The 21,275-nt window shown below is 44.2% G+C and overlaps 1 protein-coding gene and 2 non-coding genes across 3 annotated transcripts; all 3 read left to right on the top strand.

Moving 5' to 3' along the window:
• The first annotated feature begins 15,467 nt into the window (after positions 1–15,467).
• On the top strand, positions 15,468–20,152 carry RPS3 (ribosomal protein S3). Its single transcript, XM_052652289.1, has 7 exons — positions 15,468–15,568; positions 16,407–16,537; positions 16,814–16,907; positions 17,788–17,882; positions 18,929–19,116; positions 19,548–19,744; positions 20,079–20,152. The coding sequence occupies exons 1-6, from the start codon at positions 15,539–15,541 to the stop codon at positions 19,739–19,741; spliced, it is 732 nt and encodes a 243-aa protein (XP_052508249.1). The 5' UTR covers positions 15,468–15,538; the 3' UTR covers positions 19,742–19,744; positions 20,079–20,152.
• On the top strand, positions 16,112–16,261 carry LOC128061071 (small nucleolar RNA SNORD15). Its single transcript, XR_008200687.1, has one exon. It is a non-coding gene; the product is annotated as a small nucleolar RNA SNORD15 (small nucleolar RNA).
• On the top strand, positions 19,292–19,435 carry LOC128061070 (small nucleolar RNA SNORD15). The gene has a single exon (XR_008200686.1). It is a non-coding gene; the product is annotated as a small nucleolar RNA SNORD15 (small nucleolar RNA).
• Positions 20,153–21,275: the final 1,123 nt, after the last annotated feature.

A 21,275-nucleotide genomic window follows, 5' to 3' on the forward strand; every position in this document is an offset into this window, starting at 1 on the left:
TGTAAGGAAGGTGATGATGTGGCAACTGTATATATTGCAAAATGGTTACCATAGTAAGATCAGTCACATAGTTACCTTGTGTGTGTGAGTGAACTTCTAGGACTTACTCTCTTAGCAACTTTCAAGTATGTGATACAGAATTGTTAACTATAGTTATCACGCTGTACATCACATCCCCAGCACTTTTTCATCTTCCGACCAGAAGTTTGTACCCTCTGACCAATCTCTCCTTGATTCCCCCCTCCCCCTAGCTTCTGACAACCACCTTTCTGTGAGTTTGGACTTTTTGTTTTTTAGATTTCACATATAAGTAAGATCCCTCTGGGGAAGGGCATGGCAACTCACTCCAGTGTTCTTGCCTGGAGAATCCCCATGGACAGAGGAGCCTGGTGGGCTACAGTCTATGGGGTTGCAGAGTCCAACACGACTGAGTAACTAAATGCACACACAGATAAGTGAGATCACACAGTATCGGTCTTTCTCTGTTTGGCTTATTTCACTTAGCATAATGCACTCAAAATTCATTTATTTTGTCACAAATGGCAGAATTTTCTTCTTTTTATGACTGAAATATATGTATACATGTATGCATATCTTCTTTATTCATCCATTGATAGACACTTAGGTTATTTCCTTGTCTTAGCTATTGTTAATAAGGCTGCAGTGAACATGGGCTTACAGATATTTCTTTGAGAGAGTGTTCTCATTTCCTTCAGATTTATCCCCAAAAGTGGATTGCTGAATCATATGGTAGTTCTATTTTTAAGCATTTGAGGAACCTCCATACTGTTTTCCAGAATGACTGTACCAATTTACATTCTCACCAGCTTTGCACAAAAGTTCCCTTTTTCCACATCCTCTCTAACACTCATTATTTATTGTCTTTTTGTTGATAGCCATTTTGACAGGTGTGAGGTGATATCTCATTGTGGTTTTGATTTGCATTTCCCTGATGATTAGTGATGTTGAACATCTTTTCATTGATATGTTTGCCATTTGTATATCATTTTTAGAGAAATATTAACACCAAGACTGAATTTCTTCAGGTGTTAGCTTCTATTTTTAGTGAAAATTTTAATTGATATACATGCACATCATATAGCATTCAAAAAGGAGTAGTCAGTGAGAAGCCAGCCTGCTTCCCATGTCTGAAGCCCAGCCCTGCAGCCTTATTATCTGGAATTCCTCCCAGAGATACTCATTTCACATATAAGCAGTCACACATACAACATTTCCTTTTAGTTTTTGCATTCTGCACTCTGAACGTTTTCCACATTCTTCTGCACTTCTCTCTCTTTTTGGAAAGTGGTTCCTCCAACTGTACATAGAGCCATGTCATTCTTATTCATGACTGTATTATATCCTCTCTGATGGATATATAACAATTTGTTTAAACAGCTTGCTAGCATTTGACAATTAGGTAGCTCCCAACCTTTTCCTTCAATGACTTTCTTGTGCATATATAATTTCTCACATATGGGAGAACTTAATTTGCTGAATTTGTAGGTTGGTGCAAATGTAATTGCTGTTTTTGCATTGTTGAAATTTGCTGTTTGATATTGGAATATATTCTTAAATAAATGTGGTTATGTTATACATCATTTTAATGCACATTTCTCACTTCTTGTTTTTTTTTGCTGAATATTTATTACTTGCTGTTTATTTTATATTTATTTTAAACTATGGAAATGATGTTACACAAAAAGCAGATTTGAACTATTTTCTTATTTGAGTTACAACTCGCAACATCAGCAACACATTTGGCCCAGTAACTGCTAACAAACCTACAGTGCAGCGGTGGTTCAAGAAATTTTGCAAAGAAGTTGAGAGCCTTGAAGATGAGAAGTGCAGTGGCTGGCCATCAGAAATTGACAATGACCAGTTGAAAGCAATTATCGAAGCTGATTCTCTTACAACTACACAAGAAGATGCCAAAGAACTCAACATCAACCATTCTATGGTCATTCAGCATTTGAAGCAAATTGGAAAGGTGAAAATGCTTGATGAGTGAGTGCCTCATGAAGAATAAAGTCATTCAGTTGTGTCTGACTCTTTGCAACCTCGTGGACTATACAGTCCATGGAATTCTGCAGGCCAGAATACTGGAGTGGGTAGCCTTTCCCTTCTCAAGGGGATCTTCCCGACCCAGGGATTGAACCCAGGTCTCCCACATTGCAGGTGGATTCTTTACCAACTGAGCCACTAGGGAAGCCTAGAGTGCCTCATGCTGCTGCTGCTGCTGCTGCTGCTAAGTCGCTTCAGTCGTGTCCGACTCTGTGTGACCCCACACAGGCTCCCCCATCCCTGGGATTCTCCAGGCAAGAACACTGGAGTGGGTTGCTACTTCCTTCTCCAATGCATGAAAGTGAAAAGTGAAAGTGAAGTCGCTCAGTCATGAGCTGACTGCAAATCGTCATTTTGAAAGACGTCTTATCTTATTCTTTGCAGCAGCAATGAACCATTTCCTGATCGAGTTGTGACATGTGACAAAAACTGGATTTTATACCACAATCGGCCATGACCAGCTCAGTGGCTGGACCGAGAAGAAGCTCCAAAGTGCTTCCCAAAGCCAAACTTGCACCAAAAAAAAGTCACGGTCACTGTTTCGTGGTCTGCTGCCAGTCTGATCCACTGCAGCTTTCTGAATCCCAGCAAAACCATTACATCTGAGATGTATGCTCAGCAAATCAATGAGATGCACTGGAAATTGCAATGCCTCAAGCCAGCACTGGTCAATAGCAAGGGGCCAAGTTTTCTCCAGGACAACACCCGATGGCATGTTACACGACCAATGCCTCAAAAGTTGAATGAATTGGGCTACAAAGTTTTGCCTCATCCACCATATTCACCTGACCTCTAGCACTGACTAGCACCTCCAACTGACTAGCACTTCAGGATCTTGACAACTTTTTGCAGGGAAAAGGCTTTCACAACCAGGAGGAGGCAGAAAATTCTTTCCAAGAGTTTGTTGAATCCCAAAGCTTGGATTTTTAACCTACAGGAGTAAACAAACATTCCTCATTGTCAAAAATGTATTGATTGTAATGGTTCTTATTTTGATTAATAGAGATGTGCTTGAACCTAGTTGTAATGATTTAAAATTCACTACCTGAAACCACAATTACTTTCACACCAACCTGGTATATAATTCCCTAGAAGTGGAATTGCTAGGTCAAAGGGCAGTGTATTTGATGAGTTTCAGGTTGTAACCAAGTTGCCTTCCATATCAATTTACTGTTATGCCATTTTATGCTTGTAAGGAAACTAATGTATGTTTTAATTCAGAGAAACATATAGCACAGTCATTGTCTTTGATGATAAGAAACCAACATTCAGAAAACATCCACTATATATCAGGAACCCTTTTTGATAAAAGCACTCATGACACCTCTGAAGCAAGTGAATTTAAGATTTTTGTTTAAGGTACCGAGGGCATGGCAATCCACTCCAATATTCTTGCCTGGAGAATCCCCATGGGCAGGGGAGCGTGGTGGGCTACAGTCCATGGGGTTGCAAAGAGTCGGACATGACTGAGTGATGAAGCACAAGCACAGCACCAACTAAGGAGGCAGCAGAGCCAGAAATCAGACTTGTCCAGCTCCCTACCCTGGGCCTGGGCCTCGTCACCAGCCAGGAGGCTGACGCCCTGGTATGAGGAACTAGATTCCAGCATAACTTGTGATGTCACGTGACAGGTGACTAGAGTATGACCCAAACACTTCTGGGAACACAGGCTAAGGAGTGAGGCTGGGCTAGGGGAAAGGGCTTTACAGAGGAAAGAACACCAGGCAGAAACCTGTATGGGAGGTGCTTTCAGGGAAGGAGCAGGGCGCTGTAGGTCAAGGCTGTAGACTGGACCAGGAGGGGTCCTTGGTCTGATCCTCACCCTGGGACACTACTGGAATCCTCAGAAGGCCCTCATCCTGCTTAAGATACTTACCTGGGAGAAATTAAATATCAATAGTCATGAGTGGCTGTTGAACCCTTGAAATGTGGCTAGTCCAAAAGGAGAAGTGCTATAATAACTAGAAAATACACATCGAACTTTAAAAATTTAATACCAAAAAATTTTTGTAAATTATTGCTTTACAGTGCTGTGTTGGTTTCTGCTGTATAGCAAACATTTTTAAAGTAAGCTATCTCTATAATTTTTATATTAATCACATGTTGAAATGATAACATTTTGGATACATGAGGGTAAATTTTAAAATGTTAAAATTAACGTCACTTGTTCCTTTTTTTCGAGTGTAAAGTGGCTACTGGAAAACTCGCATATTGTGTTTCTATTGGACAGTGCTGGTCCATAACCTTCCTTTAGGCCCCTGCCTCCCTTCCCCTGCAAAAGAAGCTGTGGGGTCAGTGGTGAGGGTGGGGACGTCTGGGTGGTTCATGTGCTCGGCCTGCCCACTAGGCTTTTTCATTTGGATTTTCCCCACATCTGGGCTTCTCCGATGTAAAGAATCCTTAGGGTAAAGGATCCGCCTGCACTGCAGGAGACCACAAGAGACATGGGTTCTATCCCTGCGTCCGGAAGATTCCCCCGGAAGAGGAAATGGCAACTCGCTCCAGGATTCTTCCCTGGAAAATGCCATGGACAGAGGAGCCTGCGGTCCATGGGGCCGCAGATAGGAGGACAAGACTGAGGGATTAAGCGTCTCTGCGTCCGCTTCTGGGCAGCCGCTGGGTTTCCCGTGACCGGCCGGGCTCACTGTGCTCTGCCGCCCTCTAGCGGCTCCTTTCCCAGCTGTTCTGCTCTTCAGCGCCATCCTTCGAAATACTGTGCTGGATTTGGTATCCTGAAACACTTTGTGGTCCGATTTATTTTGCTCACCTACCATCCTGTTTTGATTTTAGTTAATTCAAAGTCTTTTCACAGAAGTAATTTAAGAACTATTCTGATCCCTTGTTGTTTAGTTGCTCAGTTTTGTCCGATTCTTTGTGACCCCTTGGACTGTAGCCCCCCAGGCTCCTCTGTCCATGGAATTTCTCAGGCAAGAATACTGGAGTGGGTTGCCATTTCCTTCTCCAGGGGCTCTTCCCAACCCTGGGATGGAACCCACATCTCCTGCATTGGCAGGCAGATACCAACTGAGCCACCAGGAAAGCCCATTCTGGTCCCTAGTTACTATCTTCTCAATAGGCCTAGGGCTTCCCTGGTGGCTCAGACAGTAAAGAATTTGCCTGCAATGTGGGAGACCTGGGTTCGATCCCTGAGTTGGGAAGATCTCCTGGAGGAGGGCATGGCAACCCACTCCAATATTCTTGCCTGGAGAATCCCCATGGACAGAGGAGCCTGGCGGGCTACAATCCATAGGGTCACAAAGACTGTCTAAGCACAGCACCCACAACAGGTCTCAATGTCACTAAAATGGAGGCATCATCAACTTCTCTTAATTTCTCCAGTTGTGGCTTTTTAATGGTGGAAAATTATCAGTAATGTCTGGAAAGTGATATTGCCTAATTCTTTAAATTCCTGTATATTAATAAGTAATTTTATTTAGAGGGATACGATTTCAGCATTAGAAGACACTTTCTTTTGTTGGTAAAATGAATTAATAGTGTGGTAAATAGGTTAACCTGCATGCTAAGGATTATTGGGCAATAATGGCCTATAAAGTACTTAGCATGGTGCCTGGTACATTATAAGCTCTCGATACACGTAATTATTAGTGTGTGAAATTCCTTGTTGTTTACATAAGCAGCAATCTTTGAAGAGTGTTGTGGTTAGAAGCACTTGAGCCCCTGCATGCTAAGATCCTGGTTCAGACCCTTCCTGATGAGCAAACAAGGGGTAATGGAAAAGAACTATAAGTTTCAACAGGTCTCTGAACTAGAAAAACACCTGGCTGGTTTGGGATCTTCCAGCCAACCAGGGCAAGAAGAATGGAAGGGGATGAGGTTGTGGATCCACTCCACAGGGAACTCTGGATTTTCCAGGGTTGTGCGGAATGGAAATACATGTAAGATCAAGGAGAAAATGAAACAATATGTAAATGCATCTGTTCAAGAAAAACGTGTCTATCTTTAAAATGGAAAATTGTGAGTTCGAATCACTGTGGCATTTATATTCCTATGGATTTATTTAAAAGAATGACTAACTGCTTTATTTTTAAGAGTTGACATTATGATGATACTGGAAATTATAATCTTTCTGAATTTGTTTATACTTAGGATGAAAAGTTGTACCTATACTTAGGATGAAAAGTTCTGCGTAACTTGGAATGGAGAGAGGAAAACTGCATCCTTCAAACTCTCGTAGAGAGAACGTGAGCACAAAAAAATGAAGATCAGCACTCTGGCTGTATAACTCAGCAGTGGGATTGCTGGGATCTGGGGGCCCACAACCAACATTCCTCAGGATACCAAACTTTCCAAGGCAGCTGTGCTAATTTACATTCCCCCCAGCAGCAGTGGAGACGAGTCCCACTACTCCCAGTTCTCCCCAGCGCACTGGCTGTGTGGAGGCCTGCAACGTTCATGAAGCAGACATGGCCACTGTCTCTCTGGGGAAGCACAAGGCTCAGCAGAGGTAACAAGAGCCTGGACCCTTTCTGGGGCTTCTGAGCCTGTGAAATCAGAGTCTGGAGAACTAGATCAAAGACTTCTAATGACTTCTCTCTACAAAAGCCCAAAGCCCTTGTTGCTATAGGGAGGCAGCCAGCCCCGCATTGTATCCCTGTGATGGCTTCATGCCATGCCCACTCCCTTTATCTCTGAGCTAACCAGTCACCCGTTCACATGGCCTGGCTCTGGGCAGGAAGCTAGGCAGTTGGTAGCACTGACTTGTTACCATCTTGGTCCTATCCTCCAGTCACCTCAGTGGAGTCACGGTAAATTCAGCCCTAACGTATGAACTCCACTAGTCAAATCCTGGGAAGCCAGCCTCTGGCCACTTTTTTTTTCCGCGGAGAATGCTCACCTCCCAGTTATGTACTGTCCCATATTCTCAGCCCCTTGCACAAGGTTAACCAAAAACGCCCAGTTGCCCAGACAAAAGGGTGGAGAGTGTCTGAGGCGGGGAGCAGCAGCTCCACCCCCACCCCACTCCACCCCTCCCCTCCCCTCCCCTCCCCTCCCCTCCCCTCCCCTTTATCGGGAAAGGTGATCAAGGCCCTGTAGTTGTCAGCTGTGGCCGTCAGAGGGCAAGGTATGCAGCACTTTGGGAGAGCCGATTTAGGAATGATGGTTTCCACTTTCCAAAATCAAACTAGACACACTTACTGTCTCTGCGTACTCCAGCTGTGTTCGCCGTCCTTGAGCTGAGTTTGGTAGCATCCCCTCAGGAAAGGTCTTTTTAACCTGCCTGCCTACCCCCTGCCCTCTCCCTCCTATCCCTTACTGGCCATGGGGCAGGTCCCTGTTGCCGCCGTCCTCGGGCTCCACCTCCCCAGACCAGGAAGAAGCCTGATGAGTTAGGAACTCCTTGGCCTTTTTCTCTCCCTTGGCCATGTCTTTCTGCTTCCGCTGCCTGATCTCTGACCCAATTTTTCCCATATCATTCTTTTAAGGAAGACTTCTCTGCCCCATACATTATTATAGTCTGGTCTTTCTACCCACAGCAAATATATTTGTGCCTGGTGTGTGTGAAAGGAATTGGTGTGTCATGGCCTTCTACAAAGAGCAGAGGTGTGGGCCTGCATGTTAGTGTTAGCAAGTTGACTCACCCTAACCAAAAACATTGAAGATTAGCATCAACCTAAGTGCCAAGTTGTTTATTTACACTAAAAGCAGTGATAACCTGTCCCACTTAACGAACACTTTCCACATTCTAGGCACTATGCAGAGTGCTTTAAAGACACCATTTATTCAGTCAAAGAAATCCAGGAGGTTAATGGTCATTTCTTCCCTTTCAAAGCAAGGAGTCTGAGACTCAGAAAGGTTAAGTGACTTGCCTGAGATCACAAAGCTTGTAAATGGTAGCAGTGGGACATGAAACAGAATGAGCTGGCTTCATTATTTCTGCACCCTCCTGCCCCCTGACCAAGCTGTCCACTCCTGGAGACCCTCCTGGCAGGACGCCAGCATCCTTCAGTGGCGCCCATGCATTGCAGTGATCCCATCTGTGTGACGCTGCAGGTGTACACCATTCATCACAGAGCATCTTACTGCCTGGAGAGAGACCTGGAAACACGTGTCCCGAAATGTTTACGCTGCTTCACCAAAAGAGTGGCCTATTTATTTGCTTCTCTATCTTTTCAATTTTTTATGAATGTGTTTTATTTTTTAAATCAGAAGCTATTTTCATAATGTTGGGGGAGTCCTTCTTTTGCTCACATTCATTCTGACTTACGTGTCTGCCTAAGTGTTGGGTGTCCTGTAAACCTCACTTCAAGGGTTGGAGCTCTGTGACATCGTCTCCAACACTCCGCCCTCCTCAGTGCCCTGTTGTCCCTACCTTGACACTTATGATGCTTATCAGACTTACTTACTTATCTGTATCCCCAGCACCCAGCCCCAACTCTGAGTTTCTGGAGGGCAGGAGCTGTGCCAGATTCAATGTCCCCATGATCTGATATGGACGGTGGATCCAAGTAGTAGCAACTAATGCTGCTTCAGCACTTACTGAAATGGAGCAGGACCCTATGACCTTTGCCCGTCAGGTCCTCAGCCTGCCTTTTGTCTATGGAAAAACTTTAGCCAAAAAATAAGTTTAATCAGAGAAGTGAGGAAATGATGAAACAAAGGAAAATCGTCTAACAAGACTAAATAGTAATAGTTTAGTCATTAAGCATAGTCAAGGATTTTTAGCTCCTCTTCAAGGGCTATAGATAATATTCTGAGCCTTTGAGCTGTCTCACAGAGACTGAAACCCCCACCAGGTGGAAGAAGTTAACTACGTGGTGACCAGGCTGTGGCCCAGATATGAACTGCCACGACCACGAGAACTGGGCTCAGAGAAACGGGAACAAACAGATCCTGGAACTAAAGACTCACTGTACTTAAAACAATGACGATGACCCTGATCAGGGCCCTGCAAGACCAATTTCAAGATGACTTTTAAAGCTGACTGTGCTGTTTCTGAATGTAGCTCCCTTCCTTCATCTATAAAAGTTCCTGCCCACTGATTGTCAGTGGTGGGAAGTCTTTGGATGGGAGGCTGCCCTCCCCATAGGTTGCCAGCCTCCAAAGTAAAGCAAACTTTCATTTCCACCAGACTTGCCTCTTTGTTGGCTTTTGAGTGTCAAGCAGCCAAACCCCAACTTTCAGTAACACTATTATGTTCCACTACTATGTTTACTATGTACTAAGTATTAAATACTTTGCCTGTATTGATTAATTTAATCTCACAACCACCTATGGGTGGGTTAGAGATTATTTCCATCCCATTTAATTTTAATTTTTATATTTCGGCCACCCTGTGTGGCATGTAGGATCTAAGTTTCTTGATCAGGCACTGAACCCACACTTCCTGCAGTGGAAGTGCAGAGCCTTAACCACTAGACCACCAGGGGACTCATTTTATAGAAGAAAAAGGTCCTGTGGATATGGAAGAGGGCGCTGTGACAGTCTCACTTCTCTGGCTTCAGGAACAAAGCTGAATTCTGCCTGAAGGGCCTCCTCCACCCTAGCTCCTGTCCAGAGCTGATCTGGGTCAGAGTAGGATTTCAGGAATTTGCATGAAACAGTTCTGAATTTCCCAGCATCCCAAGCAAACAGGAAAACAAGATTGGCACATAATTCAGCTGTAAATCTGGGAAATAAGTGCCTACACTCTGCCACTGTGCCTAATCTCATGGAAAGAGAGAAGTAAGACGTCGTTGATTTCTGGGGTTGAAGGGATTAGGGCAGCACTATCCAAAGGAAATATGAATCATGAGTGGAAGCCACATATGTAACTAAATTTTCTAGTAGCCACTTGAAAAAAAAAAAGCAAAAGAAACAGATGAGCTTAATTTTAATAGCATATTTTATTTAACTCAGTGGAGACCTGGGTTCAATCCCTGGGTCAGGAAGATCCCCTGGAGAAGGGGATGGCAACCCACTGCAGTCTTGTTGCCTGGGAAATCCCATGAACAGAGGAGCCTGGCAGGCTACAGTCCATGAGGTTACAAGAATTGGACACAACTTTGCGACTAAACCACCACCATCATCTAAAAATTACTGTTTCACCATGTAACTAATATGAAAATTATTAATAAGATGGTCTTTTAAAAATATATTTTGAAATCTGGAGTATGTTTACACTTACGGCACTTTTCCACTTAGACCAGCCACATTTCAAGTGCTCAATAGCCCTGTGAGGCCAGTGACTGCCATGTGGGACCATATAGATTTATAGTCTGATTAGAAGAATAAACTTTTCTTTATTCTGAGCTTCCAGAAGAAAGGATTATAGGATTTGGCGTTGGAGGCTGGGACAGTCACAGTGTCTACAAGTAGCCACATGATCAGAAATCCATATCTTTATGTTGCCCTTCCATTTTTTCCCATTTTTATACATTTAAAATTTTACCAGTGGGACTTCCCTGAGGGTCTAGTGGTTAAGACTCTGTGCTCCCAATACAGGGGGTATAGGTCTGATCCCTGGCCAGGGAAGATCCTTCATGTCTTGTGGTGTGCCCAGAAAATAAAAAAATAAATTTCACAAATGATACATGAAAATATTCTTATAAGAAAAGTCAAGCAATAAATTGCCCCTGAACCTTCTCCAATACTATTCCAGATCCTCCTATATATTTATACGTATATCCACTTTATTTTATTGTGTATATTACACAGTCTATATTGTTTTGCAAAAAGTTTGGTCACATGGTGATATTTCTTGGTGCTCTTGTCACGTACATACACAGATTCACCTCATTCTTTTTAAGCACTGCATAATATCCCATAACCATTGTTTTACTGAAGGGCTGTCAGATTGTTTTATATTTGTATTTTCACTGTTATTAGTAGTACCATAATAAGCACTCTTGTACCACTTTCATTTACATTTCTGTGTTTTTCTGAGTAGATAAAAATGAACATATTTGTTGGGCCAAAGGGAATTGACCTCTTAAGTGAGAGTAGGAGATACCACCAAGCTGCCTTCACAAAGAAAACGCAGATTACACCCCAACTCCAGGGTGAGGTTGTGCTCTTTCTCACACTCTTCTGTGCATTGGATCCTATTTTTCTTGTACATAGGGGTATACGGTAAAGACTCTGTCTGCAATACAGAACTGGGTTCGATTCCTGGGTCGAGAAGATCCCCTGAAGAAGGGAACGGCAACCCACTCCAGTATTCTTGCCTGGAGAATTCCATGAACAGAGGAGACTGGCAGGCTACAGTCCATGTGGGTAACAAAGAGTCAGACACAACTGAGAGACTAATACTTTCACTTTTTTTTTCAGGGGTATCAGTAGTGTGAGCCTTTTAGAAATGATACAAAACAGTAAATTTTAAAAACTCTTGGGGACTTCCTTAGTGATCCAGGGGTAAGGATCCAGTGCTTCCACTTGCTGTCGGCCCAGCTTCCATCCCTGATTGGGGAACTAAGATCCCACAAGCCATACAGCGAGGCCAAATAAAACAAAATAATGAAAACTATTTTGAAATTTATTCTGTAATGTTGTTCTATTGATAGTCAGAGACTCAGTTCCAGGTTCAGAGTGAGTCACTGACGAATTTTATTCAAATCATTGAAAATGCGATGGAATCATCATATTTCACTTGAAGGTGTTACTATCTAAAGTACTTGATGACTGGGACGTCCCTGGTGATCCAATGGTTGGAAATCCGCCTGACAATGCAGGGGACATGGTTTTGATCCCTGGTCTCAGAGGATTCCATGCGCCTTGGAGCAACTAAGCCTATTCATTGCAACTGCTGAAGCCTGAGCACCTAGAGCCTGGGCTCTGCAGCGAGAGAAGCCACAGCGATGAGAAGCCTGAGCACCATAGTGAAGAGTAGCCCCTGCTCGCTGCAACTAGAGAAAGGCCATGCACAGTAGCAGAGACCAGCGCAGCCCAAATAAGTAAACAAACAAAAGAGCGATGACCAAATAGCGTGGATATTATCCTCAAACAGCAATCCCTTAAGAGGGGCTCTAGTAGAGACTGATGTACCCTCTCTCTGTGAATCCAGTGTTCCCTCAGGATTCGCACAGATCCCTGGTTCTTTTATTGAACACTAGGAAAAGTTGTTGGCTTATTCAGGGGTCTTGTAGAAAAAAAAATATAAGTCACTGAACACTCAGCCCAGCTGGATGCTCACCCTCAGGGAAGAGCAGGCCCTCAGGGAAGCAAGACCTACACAGCCTGGTTAAGCAGAAGGGCTCTTCAGTTCTCCATCTCACATGCTCAGGGAAGAGGGAGGCAGGCACACCCAGTTTCACTCTAAGTTCTCTCTTCTTTTTTTGCCAAACTCCTCTAATTGGATCCACATACACTAAATGCTTTCTATGAGATTCCACAGGGCTGGTCTTTAAGTAACTACACTGTTCTCCAAAACTGTGGGCTATATTCATTCAATCAGGCAAGCCTCACCTTTGATTTCTTGGAATTTCAGGACAAGACTTGTGTGGCCCTCACAGACACATTGCCCTTTCTTCACAGTTCCAGGTACACTTCTGTGGCATGAACGGCCAAACTGAGTAAACCCTGTTTACATTTTGGATATTTGGGAAGAGATTAACAACTTACTCTAGCAGTCCCAACATTTTTTTTTTTTTGGCTTCACTGTGGGGCATGCCTTGTCTTAGTTCCCTGACCAGGGATGGAACCTGAACCCCTGCAGTGGAAGCACAGAGTCTTAACCACTGGGTCACCAGGGAAGTCCCAAAGTCAGACATCTTTTCTTTCTTTGGCCATGTCGAGCAGCTTGTGGGATCTTAGTTCCCTGATCAGCAATTGAACCTGGGCCCTTGGGAGAAAGCAGAGTCCTAACTACTGGACAACCAGGATATTCCCTATTTTTAATTAGAATTCAGTGTATTGTGACTACTATTATTTTTACAGTGTGATTTTGAGTGATATAATGTCTTCTTATAATAGATAAAGAGGAAGGCATCATGATAAAGGCTTCCTTCATGGGCTTTCTCCTAGGACCAGAGGACAATACCCAGGGAGGCATCCTCTTGCGTCATTGGGAAGGGGCAGGAGATGAACTACCATGGAGACTCCAGAGGTGGTGTTTACATCAAAGAATTCTCCATGGTCTGATCCTTAGCTTTGAGTCTCCACAACTTGGTTTTGTGGGTATCCCAGTAAGATGCAAGGAAATTTATACGAGCCACACTACTAAGAACTGATCTAAAACCAGAATTTGTTAATTAATTTCTTTGATAATCAAATTTTGATTGACACTGGGCCTGAGCCAGGCCATATCCTAGACTCTGGGTGTAATGAACAAAATAGACTTGGTCTCTGCACTTAGGAATTTTACGGTCTAGTAAGAGAAACACATAAATAGGCCATTCCAACCCAGTGAGGTGAGTGTGCTAGTTACGGGAACAGCTAGAGGAGGCCCAATTCTAGAGGAAGTGACAGAGGGAGAGACATGGAGAAGAAGCCTATTCCTGATTTCCTTACCTCAGTGAGGGTTGTCACTAAGCATCTAGCCGTGATGTCATTTTCAATTCTCCCCTCAACCTCAGTCCATCACCAAGGTACATTAGATCCACAGCAAGTCTCTTTGGTTCATCCATTTCTTTCCATCTTCCCTGGTCCCTCTGTACAGAGTCCCCCCAGAACTCTGTTAAGGCCATGATTATAGGATCAGAGCATCTCAGCATCAGAGGTGTTTCAGTGCTGGTAAAAGCTCAGATGGCTTCTAGGACCAGAAAACCAGTGAGCGAAGCTGTCAGGAACCATGGCACATTGGAAAACCCTTTCCCATATAACGGGAAAGGAGAGTGCTGGTATGAAGAAATGTGGGGCCACAATTTTGCTAGATATTTCTATATTTTTAAGAAAAATGTAAAACAGTTTTATAAAGAAATTTTCTAATTTTTAAAATAGAAACAAACTTCAGATTTAAAATAAAAGTGTTCATCACAAGGAAACTTTTTCTCTTTTTTTCAATTTATTTTTGTATCTATATAAGATGATGGATGTTAACTGAATCTTTTGTGGTAATAATTTCATGATATAAGTGAATCAAGCCATTATGTTGTATGCCTTAAACTTATATATCGATGTATGTCAATTATTTCTCAATAAAACTGAAAAAAAAAAAAAAAAGAAAAACTGTTGGGAAAGTTTAAGGCATGAAGTGTCCTGATGCCTGAAAGTAACTTAGAAATGTATCATAAGATGCATTGTTGGGTGGATAGAGGCAAGGATAAGTATCTGATAAAGCAAATACAGAAAAAAATGTTAATTCCAGCACCTAAGGGATGCATATATGGGTGTACACTGTACAGTTCTTCCAACTTTTTTGTATGTTTGAAATTTTTTTTAATAAAATCTGCAAGGGGAGATTTTTTTAATTGAAAAAGAATTGCGAGCCACTATCGTGACTTCTGTTACAAGCTGTAACAGACTTTATGAACGTGAGGTAGAGGTAATGAATTAATAATATAAAGTCCTAAAACAGCCCTTAGAATATTTAATACACATTATATATATATTATCAGTTTGCAACAGAGGAAGTGGACACAAATTGGAAGAGATAGGTGCCTCAGTGAATTTCTTTGAGGGCTTTCAGCCCAAAAGTGCTTTTATTTTTTTATTCTTTTGTTTCATTAAAGAATAAAGTGAGCAGATAAGTGTGTGTTTATACTTGGTTTTAAACTGATGAGAACTGGGCGCTAATTAAACTGATGAGAACTGGACTCTAAACTTCTCTGAATTTTTAAAGCTCTGATTGAGATATTGGCTCCTCTGTCTATGGGATTGTCCAGGCAAGAAAACTGGAGTGGGTTGCCATGCCCTCCTCCAGTGGATCTTCCTGACCTGGAGATCGACCCCTCATCCCTATGATCGACCCCTCACCACCCTCTCTCCTCCATTTGCAGGCGGGTTCTTTACCGCTAGTGCCACCTGGAAAGCCCCAGGTTTCTGGATATTGTTGCTGTTCAGTCGCTCAGTTGTGTCCAACTCTTTGCGACCCCATGGGCTGCAGCACGCCCGGTTTCCCTGTCCATCGCCATCTCCCGGAGCTTGCTCAAACTCATGTCCATTGAGTCGGTGATGCCATCCAACCGTCTCATCCTTTGTGTCCTCCCCTTCTCCTCCTGACTTTAGTCTTTCTAAAAGCAGTATCAGGGTCTTTTCCAATGAGTCAGCTCTTTGCATCAGATGGCCAAAGTATTGGAGCTTCAGCTTCAGCATCAGTCCTTCCAATGAATACTGAGGATTGATTTCCTTTAGGATTGACTGCTTTGACCTCCTTGCAGTCCAAGGAACTCTCAAGGGTCTTCCCCAACACTTCACAGTTCAAAAGCATCAACCCTTGCACCGCGCTTTTCTCTTTCCTTTTACCAAAGTGAAAACTACACTTCCCATGAGCGCTCACAGGCGTCGACGTCGCGCAGTTCTTTGTCGTTGCACAGCGCCCTTTATACGCACTTCCGCCCGCTTGCCACTTCCTTTCTTTTCGGCGGCTCGCGTCGGCAAGATGGCCGTGCAAATTTCCAAAAAGAGGAAGGTGAGATCCCGGGGCCCGGTTGCAGGGAAGTGGCGTTTCGCGGGTCAGGAGCCTCTCTGGGTGCTATTGCGAGACCTATAGCTCTTCGCTATACCCGGGGCAGCGGCCGGACTGTGTCGCTTTCCCGTGGGCTGCGGATGGCGGTGGATTGAGCGCAGGCCCGTGGCTGCTGAGAGCGGTATGGCTGGGATGGGAGAGAAGGATTTCTGCCGGTTCCGGGCGGAGAGCAGAGATGAGCACTGAGGGCTCCTCCTGCCGTGGAGGAGCGCTTGTGAGCCTTTCTTAGTCAGTAGTTAGTAAAGTTACTAAACGTGATGTTTTGAATGCATGAGCCTTTTCCCTCATTGAATGATAGCTTTGAGAAAGGGAGGTAGTAGTGTTTGCTTGCCGCCTTCCTAGGCGTGTCTGGGTGCAGGCTTCTGACCCCAAGGACCTCAGTTTGGAAGGTTACTGACAATTTCTTGTTCTATCTTGGGGTCAAGGAAAAGTTTTGGGGAAATAGAGGGAAGGGACCTGGGGGAAACGGTTTGATAATTTAAAACCCTTCAATGAAGAGGAGATGACGAGTCTGACTGGAGGTGTTCTCTTTGTCCAGGTGACCCTTACCCTGTGCTGCGTTCTGTGGCACAGTTTTAAGGGCCTGGGTCAAAGTTAACTTCCAAAAGATGACTTAGAGGCATTTGTCTGAGAAGGGTTGCTATATTTTCTCTGGAACAAGGCAAAATAATTGATGATGGGTCGTTGGTTGGAGGTGTTGAATTTTGATTAGGGTTGCATTGACTGGGCTAGAAACCTGAGCCCATTTCCAGATCCTGATGTTCATTTTACTTTTGGTTAGTTTGTCGCTGATGGCATCTTCAAAGCTGAACTGAATGAGTTTCTCACTCGGGAGCTGGCTGAAGATGGGTACTCTGGAGTTGAGGTCCGAGTTACACCAACCAGGACAGAGATCATTATCTTGGCCACCAGGTAAAAAATTCCTTTTTCTGGCCATCACCTGTAATTGTTGTCTGCACTAAGGTGATTTCTTCTGTAAACGTAGCAGAACAACAGTTGAGTCGTAGTGAATGAGTTTTTAAGCTGCATTAAAAAAAAAAAAAAGATAATCTTTTAGTTCTTGTCATCCAAAATTTATGCTTTCTTGTGTCAGATGAATTAGATTTTTACTACCACACGTGTGCAAGGTTTAAAATTACATCTGTAATGTTATGAGAGCTGTGAATTGTCACTCTTCATTTTCCCCAGGACACAGAATGTACTTGGTGAGAAGGGCCGGCGGATCCGGGAATTGACTGCTGTGGTTCAGAAGAGATTCGGCTTCCCTGAAGGCAGTGTAGAGGTGAGTGATCCTGGCTTGCGCCAGAGGTGCCTCTGGAGCTAGAAATGGCTCTTCAGGAGGGTGCTGTGCTGTGCTTTGTCGCTCAGTCGTGTCCAACTCTTTGTGACCCCCGTGGCCCCAAGGCTTCTCTGTCCATGGGGATTCTTCCAGGCAAGAATTCTGGAGCTGGTTGCCATGCCCTTCTCCAGGGGATCTTCCCAACCAAGCGATTGAACCCAGGTCTCCCACATTGCAGGCGGATTCTTTACCATCTGAGCCACCAGGGAAGCCTTCTTTAGGATGGTACTTCTGAAAACTCATATTATCACCCTGAAAGCTTACTTGTGATCAGTGAGTATTACAAATGGATTGGTATTTTCTTGAAGGTCTTTTAATAAGCAGTTGGCAGCAGTTTATACCCATCTTGGAATTAGTAATGATACATAGGAGAGGTTGGCTGCCCATTGATCTCCATGATTTGGCTGTGGAAAGAGGTGGGGGTGGGAGAAAAATGAGGAATGGTTCAGTTCAGTCTACGTCCCTGAGTGTTTGTTAGATGTGGGCATTAGAAGTGCTTTAATACTTGGGTAGTACAGTGAAGGGCTTCCCAGGTGGCTTACTGGTAAAGAATCTGCCTGCCAATGCAGGAGACGCGGGTTCAGTCTCTGAGTCAGGAAGATCTCCTGGAGGAGGGCATGGTAACCTACACCAGTATTCTTGCCTGGAGAAGAAGAGGAGCCTGGTGGGCTGTAGCCAATAGGGTTGCACACTCATCCACTAAATGAGGACAAATATAGTGATACATAGAGTGGTGTCTGCTTGAATCATGAATGTGCTGATTTTTAGTTGAAAACGGTGGTGAGTGTAACAAGTTTAAGAATGTGCCTTGTCTTCTTTAAAGCTTTATGCTGAAAAGGTAGCCACAAGAGGACTGTGTGCCATTGCCCAGGCAGAGTCTCTGCGTTACAAACTCCTAGGAGGCCTTGCTGTGCGGAGGTAAGAGTCCTTATGAATTGTGTCCTTTTGTGAATCAGTATATCAGCTATTTTGTTAATTTAGTAAGTGGACTCTGACAGCCTCAGCTAGTCTCTGAGGGCTTTAACAATAAGACATTGTCAATCCATGTTGCAGCCTAGTTAGAAAGACTAGTAAAGACAAGTGTTTAAAAAAGCGAGTGGTGTTAGTAGAGCACGGTGGGAGTATGAACGTAGGATGGGGGTGGGGAATGGTTTGGGTTCATGTTGAAGTCATTCACATACACTGTGTGGTGTTAACTCTGGGGATACAAGAGAGAAGACTCATTGCTGATAAGAGAGCTTAAAATCTAGTCAGGTATGCCCAGTAGGTATTTATAGATAGTGATGTGAGGAACAGAGGACATGAGGTGGTTAGATTGGCCCCGGAGCTGGGCTTGCTAATAAGATTTCAGCTGGCAGTTCCTTGAGTAATTTCACTACTTGGAGTAAATAAAATGCCTTGCTTGGGTGTTGGGAATTCATTAATCCTTAATGCAGAACCTTGGGAGGTTTTTCAACAGAGGAGGGATGTGAAAGCTGTGCTGTAGACAGGTTCCCATGGGAGGAATGCTGTAGGCAAGGATGTGCAGAAGACTGCATACCCGGTTTGACTGCCATCTCCACCACGTACAATGGTGATAAGTTTGGTGCCTGGGCCAGCATCAGTGTTGCCAGTAAGAATTGATGAGAAATAAACATTTTCCGTTTCCAACCCAGACTCACTGAATTGGGGAGTGAGGGGAATACAGCCCAGCAACCTGTCTTCATAAGCCCTCCAGGTGAATTTTGCACACACTGAAGTTTGAGTGGTTCATTTTGACCTTGAGACGATTCTATAGTGTTCAGCCAAGTTTGGAAAGTGCTTGATTAGAAGGAACTTGATGTCAGGCTCTGGTCACACTTACTCACATTAAAGGAACATTGAAAGTGTTCAAGTGCAGGCTGAGTTCTGTTTTGAAGGAGGGTGGGGTTGGGTGGGCATGTCTGGTGATGACACATGGCGCTCTGTCTCTTGTGCACCCAAAGGGCCTGCTATGGTGTGCTGCGGTTCATCATGGAGAGTGGGGCCAAAGGCTGCGAGGTCGTGGTGTCTGGGAAGCTTCGAGGACAGAGGGCTAAATCCATGAAGTTTGTGGATGGCCTCATGATCCACAGTGGGGACCCTGTTAACTACTATGTTGACACCGCCGTACGCCATGTGCTGCTCAGACAGGGTGAGTAGCCAGGAGTGCTTGGTGCAGTGGGCCTGAATGGGTAGACGTGGTTTTACATATGCTCTCCAGTGTTTGGGGAATCTGGGATGTAGTGGAACATGTTTGTTCTCTTTGGGCTCATTGTTTGCTTCATTGAATAGAGTTGGTTTGTCCTTGTCTCAGCCACTGGTGTACCCTTCCGTGATGATACGATGACGAGTCAGAAAAGGCACGTTCTGCTCTCGGTCCTTGTCGGTGCCATGTTCTGTGGCGCTGTGCATGGGTTCCTTTTGCAAAGTGTCCTGTTCATTGATTGATTAGAGGCATTTGTCTGAGAAGGGGCCAGACACAGGATGCTTGAGTAACCTGTTCTTTTCTTCCTTCTGCTCTGTTCTGTTGTGTAGTGGGGGGCAGTGGAACTATAGGTAGGTCTTAACTGTGGCATCTTCTAGGTGTGCTGGGCATCAAGGTAAAGATCATGCTGCCTTGGGACCCAACTGGTAAGATTGGCCCTAAGAAGCCTCTGCCTGATCATGTGAGCATTGTGGAACCCAAAGATGAAATACTGCCCACCACTCCCATCTCTGAACAGAAGGGTGGGAAGCCAGAGCCGCCTGCCATGCCCCAGCCGGTACCCACAGCATAATAGGTATGTCTGCATAATGGAACAGTATTCCACCTAGTGAATAAAAAGGTTACACTTGCTTTACATGAGAGGACTCAGATTGGAGCCAGGGATTCATTTAGCCCTGGTATTCTTTTGGGAAGAGTGTTTGCACTGTCTTCTTTAGTTCAAAAGTTTCAGGTCACTCTTACTAGTAATTAGCTGTTCCTCCCACAATCCGTTAAAATGGTGACAGGCCTCACCTATGCCTAGTGCCTGTTGTGGTGTTTGTTCCTATATATTCTGTGTGTATTAATTTCCATGCAAACCCGATACTCAGGTGAATTTTCTGTTCTTACTGTACTTTGTTTGCTTTTAGGTCTCCTTGGCCGCTGGATCTGGAATCTGAATGTTGCTCTGCAAAGACCTTTAATAAAATCTTCTTAAAAGACATGTGGCCTACCAGACTCTGCATCTAGGATTCAGGCTGAGGGTCATGTCACCCCGTGGGAGCATTGCTTGATCGATTCTTAGGACTGCCTGGTTCACAGTGTTTCTGTGCTTTCCTTAAAAATCCTGTTGGTTTCAGTGTGAGGAGAGGGGCAGAATGAGAGAACCCAAGCAGAAGTAACCAAACCCTGTCCTTCTGGGGAGTAAATCTGGTGATGGTGAAGGCTGATAATATATTAACAGGACAGCACCTTGATTGCCTCAACTTGAAATTCGGGGTTAAAGGAAAGCAAATGCTAAAGAGCCTGATGTTCGGAAGTAGGCTCACCTAAGCATTATAGAGCTGTGATCAGAATCTACATCTCTGTCCCTGTTCTCTTAACCGTTATCCTCTAGGAAAGCATAAAGGGTACTTATTAACTACCGTTCAGTCTGATTTAAAGAGTTTTATACTGATAGGTGGAGAAGGCAATGGCACCCCACTTCAGTACTGTTGCCTGGAAAATCCCATGATGGAGGAGCCTGGTAGGCTGTAGTCCATGGGGTTGCGAAGAGTCAGACATGACTGAGCGACTTCCCTTTCACTCTTCACTTTCATGCATTGGAGAAGGAAATGGCAGCCCACTCCAATGTTCTTGCCTGGAGAACCCCAGGGATGGGGGAACCTGGTGGGGTGCTGTCTATGGTATCGTACAGAATCGGACACGACTGAAGCGACTTAGCAGCAGCAGCAACATACTGGTACGTATTTATAAGAAACTGGATTGTCTTCATTTATTCAGGTGAGACTAGTGAGGGACAGGCTGGCATGAAAATCCTACAAGACTAAAGGTAGTGAATTACGTTGAGAGCATACTGACATCTGTGTTGTCCCCTTTTTAACAGCATTGGATTTTTCTACTGGCTAGACAGTAATACCTTAGTTGTTTTTGTCAGTGTTAGTGGAATTGAAACCATGTCTCAGTGGTAAAAGTACTCCCCTCTAGAATTCTCCAACCACTGGAATAGCTGTTGTGTTAATCACTGTTTACTGTGTTCCATGGAATGGGCTCATGTATGTATATTTCATCTTGTGGCTAGGAACTAGAGCCTGAATACCAAAACATTCCCGTTACTCGGTGGTGGC

Source organism: Budorcas taxicolor, chromosome 15 (assembly GCF_023091745.1).
Source record: "Budorcas taxicolor isolate Tak-1 chromosome 15, Takin1.1, whole genome shotgun sequence".
NCBI classification, from domain to species: Eukaryota; Metazoa; Chordata; class Mammalia; order Artiodactyla; family Bovidae; genus Budorcas; species Budorcas taxicolor.

Bases quoted from the DNA above. Each gene is read 5' to 3' on its own strand.
- RPS3 (XM_052652289.1), top strand. From the start codon at position 15,539: ATGGCCGTGCAAATTTCCAAAAAGAGGAAG. The intron at 15,569-16,406 runs GTGAGATCCCGG...ACTTTTGGTTAG, and splicing joins AAATTTCCAAAAAGAGGAAG to TTTGTCGCTGATGGCATCTT. The intron at 19,117-19,547 runs GTGAGTAGCCAG...GGCATCTTCTAG, and splicing joins CCATGTGCTGCTCAGACAGG to GTGTGCTGGGCATCAAGGTA.